This window comes from Panthera uncia, chromosome B4, assembly GCF_023721935.1.
Source record: "Panthera uncia isolate 11264 chromosome B4, Puncia_PCG_1.0, whole genome shotgun sequence".
Taxonomy (NCBI): Eukaryota; Metazoa; Chordata; class Mammalia; order Carnivora; family Felidae; genus Panthera; species Panthera uncia.
In genome coordinates this window covers 2,800,857-2,813,108 of record NC_064809.1, presented here as the reverse complement: position 1 = coordinate 2,813,108, position 12,252 = coordinate 2,800,857, and the positions used below count along the sequence as shown (strand labels likewise).

The 12,252-nt window shown below is 59.4% G+C and overlaps 1 protein-coding gene across 3 annotated transcripts in view; it reads right to left on the bottom strand.

Moving 5' to 3' along the window:
- Window positions 1-12,252, bottom strand: part of PFKP (phosphofructokinase, platelet) — a 45,638-nt gene that overhangs the window by 33,000 nt on the left and 386 nt on the right. For all 3 annotated transcript variants that reach the window (XM_049624504.1, XM_049624512.1, XM_049624495.1), the window contains exon 2: window positions 222-295. In XM_049624504.1, the coding sequence (XP_049480461.1) occupies window positions 222-295 (74 nt within the window). The remainder of the gene's footprint in view (window positions 1-221; window positions 296-12,252) is intronic.

The following is a 12,252-nucleotide window of genomic DNA, read 5'->3' as shown; positions in this document are numbered from 1 at the left end:
CCCCCCCCCACCCCCCGCAAAGCCTGCGCATATCCGTCGCGGGCCAGGGGTCCCCCCCCCCCCCCCCCCCCCCCCCCCCCCCCCCCCCGCACACGGGGCCCTGCTCTGGCCTGAGGGGCGTGCCCACCACCCGTCATCTCGTGTTGGGTCAACAGCATCCGGGCAAGCGTGAGGCACGGGTCCCCGAGTCAGAGAAAGCGGGAGGGAGACGCAACACTGACCTCATAGACAAAGTACACCTTGGCCCCCACGTATATTCCCATGCGCACCACAGCACGGACAGCAGCATTCATACCTGCGGAAGGAACGGGGACAGAGTCAGTGACCAGACTGTGGCGATCGGGGTGCTGCCATTTAACGCTCTGTGACCACGGGGGAACCATGAGCCTGCGCGGCGGGCTCCTCACACGGACGACGGGCCTGGCGTGCACGTCCGGGGTCAGGGCCAGGCGGCCGGCGTGCTGAGGGCACACGGCCGGGGCGCGTCACTGTCCGAGAGCCCGGGGCACCCTGACGGTCACCGCAGACAGAGGCGGGACGCCGGCCCGGAGGAGTTGGTAGGCAGCACAGCTCATTGGCGAGACACCAGAGAGACCAGGGCTTATCTGTAGTTAAACGGACTCAACTTGACACGGACGAGGACTGCCTCTGCGACCGGAGGAGGAAAATCGTTATTTCGTTAGCAGCTGGTGGTGTAAAGAATGTCTCCGTGAAGGGCCTTAAATTCAAACTAAGTCACACCGTTTATTAAAAGAAAAGCCAGCCCCATACGGTATGAATAAATACCTACTTAAGATAAATCTCGGACATGCTCCACACTTGCCCAGAGAACGCTACCTAAAGGGGATTAAAGCGGTTTTGTGCGACACAGCCTCGTGCTCTCACGACACCCCGACTCGCTCTCCACGGGAGCCCCACTTTTGAGCGGCACACCTGGGCCGGGTAAGCCCTGGGGAGAGCGGAAGGAACAGGAAACTGCAAACCCTGTGTCATCACTAAGAGGGCGGCCCGCGAGGCCAGGATTCGGGAGGGGACGGTCGGTCCCAGGCCTCGAACAGGCAGCTCCCGGCTCCCAGCCGACGTGCGGGACACCGGGTCGTTCCCCTGCCTCCCCCGCTAAATCACGTTTCAGACACAAATGTCAGGACTGCAGAGGCTGGAGAACACGGGCCACGAAGGAAAGGCCACCCCTGGTAATACACGGAAGGCACCTGGCTCCCAGGAGCGTTACAGACACGGACACGAAATTCGTACGTACTGGGAGGGCAAAGCCACTCAGAAGACAGGCAGAGATGGTCACAGCTGAGCCACGTCTGAGACCCGAGAACACGGCTGTTGGCTCTCAAAGGCTACAGTAGTCACGTGGCTGGACGAGCTTGGGGCCCAGACCTTAGAGATAAGTCCATGTTTAACGCACACGTAAAACATACACGTCCGTGGACACGTGCACATCTGAGAGCCATCACTTCCCGGTCGAACCCCGTTTGAGGACCTACAAATTAACAGCTGTTCGGTCCTCCAGACCCTCAGACTCTGCACATCAGGGCACAGCCTCCACGCCCCCCATGTGCTGCCTTTCCCGTACGTGCTCTCCGTGCTGCTGCCCACGCTGGACCCACACACCACGACAGCCTCTGCCCTCGAAACTGGCATTTCTCCCCACGTTTGCCCCACATCCCGCCGTGTGCCTCTAACCTTATCTACACCACGGCCAGAGGACTGAAACGGCTTTTTGTCTTTGGTTAGTTACGACACAAGTAATTTATAAATACGTTCTTCTTCTTAAAAAACTACGGGGCGCCTGGGTGGCTCGGTCAGTTAAGCAGCCAACTTCGGCTGAGGTCACGATCTCGCGGTCTGTGGGTTCGAGCCCACGATCTCGCAGTCCACGCTGACAGCTCGGAGCCTGGAGCCTGGAGCCTGGAGCCTGCTTCGGATTCTGTGTCTCCCTCTCTCTGCCCCTTCCCCTGCTCACACTCTGTCTCTCGCTCTCTCAAAAACAAATAAACATTAAAAAAATTTTTTTTAAATATTACAGGGCACCTGGGTGGCTCAGCCAGTTAAGCGTCTGACTCTTGATTTCGGCTCAGGTCTTCATCATGGCTCATGAGATTTCGGCTCTGCAGGGTCAGCAAAGATTCTCCCTCTCTCTCTGTCCCTTCCTACCCCCCTCCCTCTCGCTCTCTCTCTCAAAATAAATTAATAAGTTCATTTATCCATTTAAAATGTTTATTTTGAGAGACAGAGCATGTGCACACGTGCACACACACACACACGTGCACACACCGGTGGGGGAGGGGCAGAGAGTGAGAATCTCAAGCAGGCTCATGCTTGGCACAGATCAATGACATCATGACCTGAGCTGGAAATCAAGAATCAGATGCTTAACTGACGGAGCCCCCCAGGCGCCCCGGGGTCTCCTGCGTCGGCACCCACAAACTCGGATATGCCCATGTCCCTGCCCTCGATTCGACAGGGCCTGCACGCGTCGAGTCAAACTCCTCAGGGACAGGTTGTCCAGCACAGGGACTCTATCTACCTGCTCGGCCCCACCTGGATACTCGACCTTGAATCTCACGGTCGGTCGTCTCCACAGCACAAGCCCACAGCTCCCCCCGAAATGTCACGGCGTCCCTGTCAGACACGCTGGATGCCCTCCCTCGACCTGCAGATGGGGCTCCAGACCCCCAGAGAGACTCCCTGCGAGCCCCCACCCACCCCTCGTCCCTGGAGGAGTGGCACAGTGTGGGCTCTCACACCTGTGTGGGCGGCCTGTGTGTCCCCCGCGGCCGTGTCAGGTGGGCGGCTGGGGGGACAACACAGCTGCTTAGCGTCCCCCCCCCAACAGGCTCCAGGATTCCGGGGCTTACGCTGCAGCCACCGTCACAGGGAAACTGACCCCGAGCCCTTCAACGGCACCATCACCGGGTGGGAAGTATGATAAACACCAACTTCCGGGCCGTCACCCTCCTGAACGCCCCTCCTTTACAAGGCGTCATTCCCAAGGGGCCCCTCACACAGGCACGATAAATGGGGCTTTTACGCCATGTAAGTGGCTGAAGGAAGGAACTGTGACAAGTAGACATGATCCGGAGGGGACGCCCCCGAGTCCCTGTGGGATAAAAGCCTGCCCTGACTGTAACCTGTCATGGGAGGCCCCCTGCCTGCATCCCACCCCTGCCTCCCACCCCTGCACTCACCCCTGCATCCTACCCCTGCACTCACCTCTGCACCCCACCCCTGCATCCTACCCCTGCAGTCACCCCTGCCTCCCACCCCTGCACTCACCTCTGCAGTCATCCCTGCATCCCACCCCTGCATCCTCCCTCTGCACTCACCCCTGCACTCACTTCTGCACCCCACCCCTGCATCCCACTCCTACACTCACATCCCACTCAGTGCCCACCTAGCACTGGGTATCCCCCTGGGCCCTGGCAGAGTTCCTGGGGGCTTCTGGGGGAGGGAGGAGCCTGAGCATTTCCACCAAGTTCCCGGGGAGGGGGAGACGGAGAACAGTCCGGCCAGTACATCCTGAAAACCCCCTCCAAGACTCACTGGGCTTTAACTCACTTACTTGCAAGTGAGTCATCTAGTGAAGCCAGCCGGCCTCTTGCCACAGCTCGGAGCTCCGCCTGGGGCCTGGGGAGGGGCCATGCCTGTGGCTAATAATGAGCTGGGGTGGACGCTCACAGGAAGCCTGTGGGGTCCGGAGCCCCCCTGGGCAGATGAGGAAGTCAGGCTCCGGGCACAGAAACTGAGAAGCCAAGGGAACAAAATTAATAAAGGGCACAGCCGGCGGGTAAGCCTTGGCCTCCAGTCAGACTTAGAGCAGCAGGAAGTCTGTGCTGGAATCCCCAAAGCCAACCCCAAAGCCAACCGCGAGGGATCCAGATGCCCCCTGGGCCCCAATTCCTGTCTAAGTGCTCGGGGCGGGGCCTGTGGGTTAGTCAGCCCTCGTGGGTCCTCCTCCCACCGGGCGGGGTTGGGCCCGGCAGGTGGCCGCCTTCCAGGGAGGGGACCCAGGAGGACAAAAGCCAGGGAAACGGGAAGACACCCCTGCTCCCCAACAGCCTGCATCACAGGGTTCCTTCCTCGTGCTTTCGCTTTTGCTTCGGTGGCCACATCGGGGAATTAAAGCAACTCTCCTAATTGTTATCATGGGGAAATGTTATCTTGCTGCCCTGCCGAGTCAGAATCTTAGTGCTTCGAGAGCAGTCACCTCGTCGTTCGCAGAAATGTAAACCCAGCCTTCAGGGAATGTGGAGTCTGGTTACGGGCACCCAAAATGATGAAACCTTGGGAAAACGAGGGGGCAGCGAGGTGGGAAATGTGTGCCGGTGACTTGAGACGCAGCAGAACGATCGGACCCTTAAGTTGTTCTGATCTTACGTATTCGCTGCTTCTCACCAAACTAGGGTGCAGGTAAGAGCGTCTGGTCAGATCTTCCCTCCCTGGAGGTCAGGGAGTGCTGTGGACCTGTTTCCAAATGCTTCCTGAGGTCTGTTCTGATGACGTTTAAACTCTGAGGAATCTTGGGGCGCCTGGGTGGCTCAGTCGGCCAAGCGTCTGACTCTCGGTTCCAGCTCGGGTCCTGATCTCAGGGTTTGTGGGATCGAGCCCTGTGTCGGGCTCTGTGCTGACAGTGCAGAGTCTGCTTGGGAGTCTCTGTCTCCCCCCGTCTCTGACCCTCCCCTTCCCCCCCCCTCTCTCTCTCAAAAATAAAAAACAAGTAAACTTTAAAAAAAAAAAGAAAAGAAACTTCAAGTCATCTGTAAGAAGTAAGGGATATGCTGATTCTAATAAAACGAGTGGGGCTCGGCTTGTGTTTCCCACGTGATCAGAAGAGTATAATCAACCTCCTGACTTAACCCTCTTAACGGTATGGAGCGATTTTCCCCACTCGTCACCTTCCCTTCACTAATTAGTCCCTACTTAAATTCCTTTTGGAAAAATAAAGCCCAGCTGTTCGGCCCTCTCACCGGCCTCTGTCTGAATTCACGCGCCTGTTTGTACCGAAGCAGCCGTCAGCGTGTGTCAGAAAACAAGCTAAAGCACCGTTATCTTCCTCCTGCTCCTAAGATTCTCCACTAAGCCTCCCCGTTTAATAATGTAGGTAGGAGGGGCGAGGGGGGGAGGTCACAAGGAGAGCTGTGTCCAGGGGCTGGCTCCCCCGGGATCAGTTGGCAAGCTGGGAGCTTCCCCGCATCCTGTGCTATCCACATCACTGAGCCCCGTGTGAAAAGTCGGGGGAAAACGTGGGCACGCGTTCACTCGTCCAGCCGTCCGGTGCACACGGATGGGGCATCGTCTCCTCGCCAGGCACTGGTGCCCTACATCACTGGCCAAACAGGACGGTTCCCGGGCCCGAGAAACCAATACACTGCCAAGGAGGAGAGCGCGGGCAGAGCGGGGCTGGGGGACTGGGTGCGGGGTCCGGTGGGGGGTGGAGCAGAGCCGGCGTGCCCGCCCCGGGGAAGCCTGGGTGACAGGGAGCGGGAGAGGCCAGGCACTCCGAGCCTGCCACACGCCGCGTCCCAGTGCCCACCACGGACACCGAGACCACAGCCAGCAGTCCCCTGCACGCCATCCGAGCTTCCACACAAAGGCTCAGGGGGGACCCTTTATATCCAAGCGGCCACGGCCACCGCAGGGGCTGAAGCCCCACTGTCCCTGGGGCGGCCCCGGACTGTGCCAAGATGCACTGTGGCAGATAACAGAGCGCATGTCAAGGCTCAGCACGGAAACAAAAAAGTGAAACGTCCTATTAATGGTCTTTATATTAATGATGGACTGAAATACTAGATTGAATAAAATACACATTTACAATTAACGTCTCCTGTTTCTTTTCCCTTTTTAAAATTTGCTTATGTTTATTTATATTTTAGAGGGAGGGAGAGAGAGAGAGAGAGAGAGAGAAAGAGAAAGAGAGAGAGCAAGCATGAGCAGGAGAGGAGCACAGAGAGGGAGACACAGAATCCAAAACAGGCTCCAGGCTCCGAGCTGTCAGCACAGAGCCCGATGTGGGGCCCGAACCCACGAACCGTGAGATCGTGACCTGGGCCGAAGTCGGACGCTCAACCGACCGAGCCCCCCAGGAGCCCCTGTTTTCCCTTCTGTAATGCGGTGGCTACATAGTGACATCCATAATGGGCCTCATGTGGGAGCCTGGTTTCTATCACACGGCAGTGGAATCTACTTCTGACTCCACACCGTAACAGTGGTGTGGTCTCTTGCCGGGAGCATCAGAGCAAAGCTCCTTGGGAAGGCGGAGAATATTCCAGGCACCTAACAGCTCATCCCCTGCTGATGGGTTTTCCCTGGGCCTCCCATCGTTCACTAGTTTAAGCAAGGCCATCAAGAACATTCTACCAACCTGCCTGCCTCCACCGCTGCTCCCGGCTCTGCCTTTCTTCCTGCCCTACTGTGAGCTCCTACCTGAGGCCAAACCCTCCACCTGCAAAGTCACCCGACCCTCCTGGGTCCCCGCCATAGGGGCGTCTTGCCAGGGGCCCAGCTCCAGTCCTGCAACCCTCCAGCTATGGCCCAATCCTGCTCCCCATGAGACCCTAAACTTGGGCTTTGCACCCGCACCTCAGGTGGCTTCCCTGAACCCACAAGGCAAATCCAAAGTCCTCACTGCCTGCCCCTCCCCGGAACCTCACCCACCTGGCCCTGACCTCTTCCCCCAGCTCCTGCACGCCCCCCCCCCCATCCCCATGCCAGGGTACTGTGCGCTGGTTCACCCCTCAGCCCCCCATGGGGCGTGTGGAGAGTCTCTGCGCACAGGTGTCCCGGGCCTTCCAGAAACAGGCTCTCTGCTGGGTCCGGCTCCCTGACAGAGGGCATCCGCCGTCTGCCCCGGGCATCACTCTGCACCCAGGCAGCCTCGCTCATTATTGGGAGGAGGACACGGGAAGGGGAATCAAACCCCAGGAATATTAATCCAGAGCTGAGCCGAGGAGGAAGGGCCGCGGGCGGCCACCGCACCTGCTCTGCCAACCGTTTCCCAGTCGAAGACACGTCCAGCCACATCACTTGTTTACATGCTCTATGCAAGGAGTCCTATGCGTAACCCTCCCAGTCAAGGTCCTCTTCCTGATGGGCCGAGCTGCCCCGTGGACCCCGACTCCAGCGTGGCCCTGAGCCGACCAGAGGGACCAGAGGTGCGGTGCCCAGACCCGCGACACCAGAACGCTCCTCAGCAAGACCCCTGGGTGGCTTCTTGGAAACCAGGGGGACAAAGCTCCAGAGCCCCCAGGGGCAGGAGGGCGGGGCAGCGTCCCTGGATGGAAGACCCTCACTGGGGAGGAGGGGAGAGGAAGGGGGAGCAAGAAGGGAGTTGGGGAGAGGACAGCAGGAGAGCGATTCTGTGGCTTTGTTATGCAAATGAGCACTGGAGGCCCCGCCCAGGGGAGAGTGGGACCCTGGCAGGACCCTGGTGGAGAGCAGGAACCAGGCTATTCACCCCCAACAGCCCCAGGGTTCTGGGAGGCCCGGGGCTCCACACTCTCGTCCTGACAGGCACAACGTGTGTAATTCCAGGCACCCTAAGTACATGGCGGCAAAGACGTCTGGGATAAAGGGGTGGGGGGGCGGACACCAGGGCCCCCGGGCAGGTGCCCCAAATACAGACAGAGCGCCCCGCTGAGCTTGCTGAGAAGAGGGAGGTAGACACACAGCACCCGACCATTTTTAACGTAAAGCCCCCTGCCCTTTGTCCAGATACACCCTCCTGACCTAATTACAACCGCAGTAAGCATACAGTTTTGGGTCCCCACGTTTGCTGTCACCCCGGCCCGGCCCGTCTCTGTGTTTCTAACGGTGATGGCTCCTGGTGGCCCCTCTGGTGGGCAGAGCAGCCCCCGGGGGCCCCCGGCTCCCCCTGATGAAACGTTTCAGTTCCGAGCCAAAGCTGTTTGCTTCCCGTAACCGGGTTTGAGTTTTTCTGAAAGGCGACCAAGTGTCCAGCGTCTAAGTCACCTGGGTGTGCCACACGGTGCGTGTGCCACAGTTCCAGAAAACGGTGCGATGGCTGATTGCTCACGGGGTTACCGCTGTGATTCTAACACACCGCTGCCAGGACGCAACAGTTTTTGCTAAATTAATTATTACATCTTAAGTGGAAAATAAACCCCGTTACAGAACGTATGCGGACAGAGTTCCAGGGCAGTGAGGGGCCCCAGAGCCCTCGGAGACAAGATGCCCACCGGCCCCCGCTTCCCTCTGCATCGAGCTGGGCTCCTGGCGCGCACAGAAGGAACCCACCCGAGCAGGGCCCAGTGCGGTGTTGCGGCTTCGCGTGTTCAACGGCAGGACCACCCTCGTGCCCGAGGCCCCGAGACCAGAGCCTCACATTCCCGACTACGGTGCTCAAGTTCGAATCTTCGAGGCCTTGGCGTTCCCAGGCACCGCTCTGCAGAAGGACTGCTTTTGATTAGTGAGGCTCAGTCATCGAAATGACTTCATGAGAAAAGGAAGGAGCCAGAACTCCAGTCGCCTGGCATTTTGCGACAGGGAGTGGCCCACAGGCCTCAGTGAGAGTCAGGGGAGCCGTGCAGCAAACACTCGAGAGCCTGCCCCGTGCCGCGTCCTGTGCTGGACCCCAGAAATGCACTTGGGGAGAGACACTGGGGTCCCCCTCTTCCCGTGCCCTCTGCACCGCCGCGGCCCGGCCCTGTCTACCACTTAGAACTGAAGGCAGGCAGCTCCCCACAAAGCCCGCTTGCCCCCGTGTGCACTAAATTAGCACAGAGTAGCGCCTGCACGGCCCAGAAGGTAGGTACTCATCCTGCAAGTTATTCTTGCTGATGCTGGAAAGGCTGATCCAGACTCCATTCATGTGAGCTCCCCGAATACTGTACTCGTGCCTCTTTGCCTCAGGTGAAAGAGGGACTCAGCCTTCCTAGCCTCGCTGCCCTGGGTTCCTGCACCTTCTCAGCTGCACCCGGCCTTCTGGAGCCCACACTCTGAATCATGTTTGGTGAGTGACACAATCTTGCTGGAGGGTGGCTGCTTAGTCATGGAAAGGCTGTCCACCCAGCAAGGTGGAAAATCAGTTTAAACTTGCAGACGTCCTTGCGACAACAGAAGAAACCCAAAGAATGAGAAGAACAATAAGGTCTAGAAATAGCCTTCCTTAAGGGGTGGGGTGGGGGGCTGTGGGAATACAGATGAGGGGATTTTTTTTTTTTCTTTCTTCTTCTTATTTTTTAAATAATTACACGAAACTCGAGTGGAAAACAAAAGCACTCCATCGCTCTGGTATCGACGTGGGACTGCTTCGGCTACCCCAGTGCTATCACTGTTAACAGGCGTTTTCTGCTCCCCTCACAGAGCTGTGGAAACATCATCCGTATAATGTTGAGCAAGCTGGGCTTTGCCCACTTTGGAGCGTTAACTTGGACCTGAACTTTACAGCCTCACCGAAGAAAGGCCCCCGGAGAGCACGGCCTGCTGGGAAGTACTGGGGATTGAGGGCTCACAGGGCTTTGCCTAAATCCTGCCAACTGCCACATATGAGCCACGTGACCTGAGCGAAGTCACTCGCGAGTCTGTAGGACCTTCTCCCCACCTCGAAAATGAAGACATACGCACCGTGGAGTAACGTAATGAGGCCTGGAGACGGGAAGCGTAGCGCTCCCGGCCCCCCAAATAGTAGCCATGGTCATCTCCACGTGGAATCCGACCATCGTTCCACACCGTATTAGGAAACTACCTTGTGGGGCATCTGGGTGGCTCAGCTGGTTAACCGTCCGACTTCGGCTCAGGTCATGATCTCTCAGTCCGTGAGTTCAAGACCCGCGTCGGGCTCTGTGCTGACAGCTCAGAGGCTGGAGCCTGCTTCGGATTCTGTGTCTCCCTCTCTCTCTGCCCCTCCTCCGCTCATGCGCTCATGCTCTCTTTCTCTCTCTCAAAAATAAATAAAAAGATTTCTAAAAATTAAAGAAAAAAGAAAACTACCTTGAAATTAAGGCTTGCACATGCTCTCCTGGATCTTTAGCTATGGGCAAAATTCTCCTATCTTGGCTGATAGAATCTGGAATCAAGATAAAATGGGGAAAGAACAGAGCGTCTTAGACAGCATCTCTAGGAACAACCTTCTCTAGGGGTCTGTAAATCTGCTGCTGCTGAGACTGACCGAGCACACGCCAGGAGGAGCTTTCTCAGACAGAAGCGGATCGAGACCCTCAGTCAGAGCTCAAAATACCAAAGCAGGAGATGCTGCTTCCCATGGAGTTCCAGACAACACGGAGTCGAAGGCCTCAGCTCCGCCGGATAAATGCCCAGACCACAGGAGGCTCTCCCAGGGGCAGCCCGATGCCCAACTGAGAGTGTCAGGCATTTCCCACTAATCTGACACCGCCGGAGCGGCCTTCTCAAGTCTGGGTCTCAACGTTTCCTCTCCCAGTGACCAGCTGTGTGGACTCACTGTCCTCTTATTACTTACAACTACTCACAGGTGGCTGAGCCAGGAGAAGTGACAGAAAATGCTGACTCTCCTGTGCCATCACCTCGAGTCCGTGCACGTCACCTACCAGGTAGCTGAGCAAGCTTTTGGACGGGGGTTCAAAAGAATGACCCGTCCATGTATTTTCACCAGACACAGAGCCTTAATTGTAAAACCACCTTGAAACTCTGACCCTGAAGCCCTGTGGTTTAAAAGCCAGTTCGTCTTCCTGCCCAACGGTGCATCCCCCTGTCGAGGCCCAGATTAAGATTCACCCAGGATGCTTCCCAACGTGTGCCAGCCCACGTCTCCACACGCACGTGCTTTTCAAGCCGCCGGGTGACGGGGAAGCCACTCTGAGCCCCACGGCGACCCCACCCGGACTCCACGTGGCACACCTTGGGTGTTTACTTAAGCGACAATACAGTGTTCCCCCGTGTTTCCAGGCCGGGCCAGTGCCCGGTCACAACACTTCGCGCCTGCGGAATGTTTACTCCCGGGATCACTTTACTAGGATACTAGGTCACCGGGGGAACTGCTCGATCAGCCGGGGGTCCCCCCTCCGGAAGGGAAGGCGGGCCTGTGTGGGTGGGGGGAAGGGGGGCGGTGAGCAGCGCAGCTGCCTCCCAGGGTGGAAGAGGCGGCTCCCGCCCGGGATTCCCGCCGGGACTCCCGCTCGGCGGTGCGGGCAGCACGCAGTCCCCGCGCCGGGTGCCCAGGGCCAAGGGCGCAGGGCGCGAGGGTGGCGACTGGCCCGGCATCACGTAGACGCGCGAAGGGCGGAGCTGAGGCCACAGCGCCCCAACCTGCCGCCCCGCGCCAGCCACGCCCGGCTCAAGGGCAACGGGAAGGTCACGGGCGCGGTGGGCGGTGGGGGGGGGAGGGGGAGGGGAAGTGCCAGGCAGCGCGCTCCAGCATCCTTCCGCCTCGTGTGGCCCAGAAACGCGCCCGCGTCAGGCTGGAGCAGGAGGGGGGGAGAAAACACCAGCAGACCCAGCTGGATGGGCGCCTGCAGCCCCGGCCATCTCTAGGCTGCGAGGACGCCTCGGGTCCACTTCCCAGCGGTCGGCGTGCCCCACCCATCGATGCACCTGGGCCAGGAAACCCCACCGTCCGAGAGCTCCGGTGGCCCCACGTGCACCCAGCGCCAGAGGCCGGGCGTGGCCGGGTCACCCCTCCCTTAACTATAAACATCTCTTGGGTGTCCGCGGCCCCGGGCTTGCGTCCCCCTCTCCCCAAGGCGGCCTCCACATGGTGGGGGTGGCGGGGAGGGCTGGAGTCCGCGCCCCGGGGCTGGCGACGCCCCGGAGTCCGCGGCTTCCTGGTCCTTCCCCCCCGCCAAAGGAGGCCGGCGGGGCGGGCCTAGTGACCCATTCCCGTCTTCGGTTTTGTCAGCGGAGCGGCGGAAACCGGGCCCGGGGCCCCCCGCGGGTCCCCTCGCGCTCCCCGCCGCGCCCCGCAATGCAACAGCGGGGAGCCCGCCCGCGCCGCGCGGGGACGCGAATCCGCAGGACGCGCGGCGGGGACCGGCCGTTCTTCCCGCAAGGGGAGGGGGGTCGAGGGGGAGGGAGCCGCGGCATCCGGGGGGGCCGCGCTCTCCCCAAGCCTCGGAGGGGCATCGCCCCGCCGTACGACTCCGAGGAGAAATGACCTCGGGAGACCCCGTCCCCAGCCCCAATTTAAAACATAAACGTGGGGGTGGGAAATTAACCGATCTTCCTGATAAAGCGTCCCCGGGCCACAACCCCCCTCCTCCTGACCCCCCCCCCCGCAGCCACCCCTTCCGAGGCCGCTCCGCCCACTCG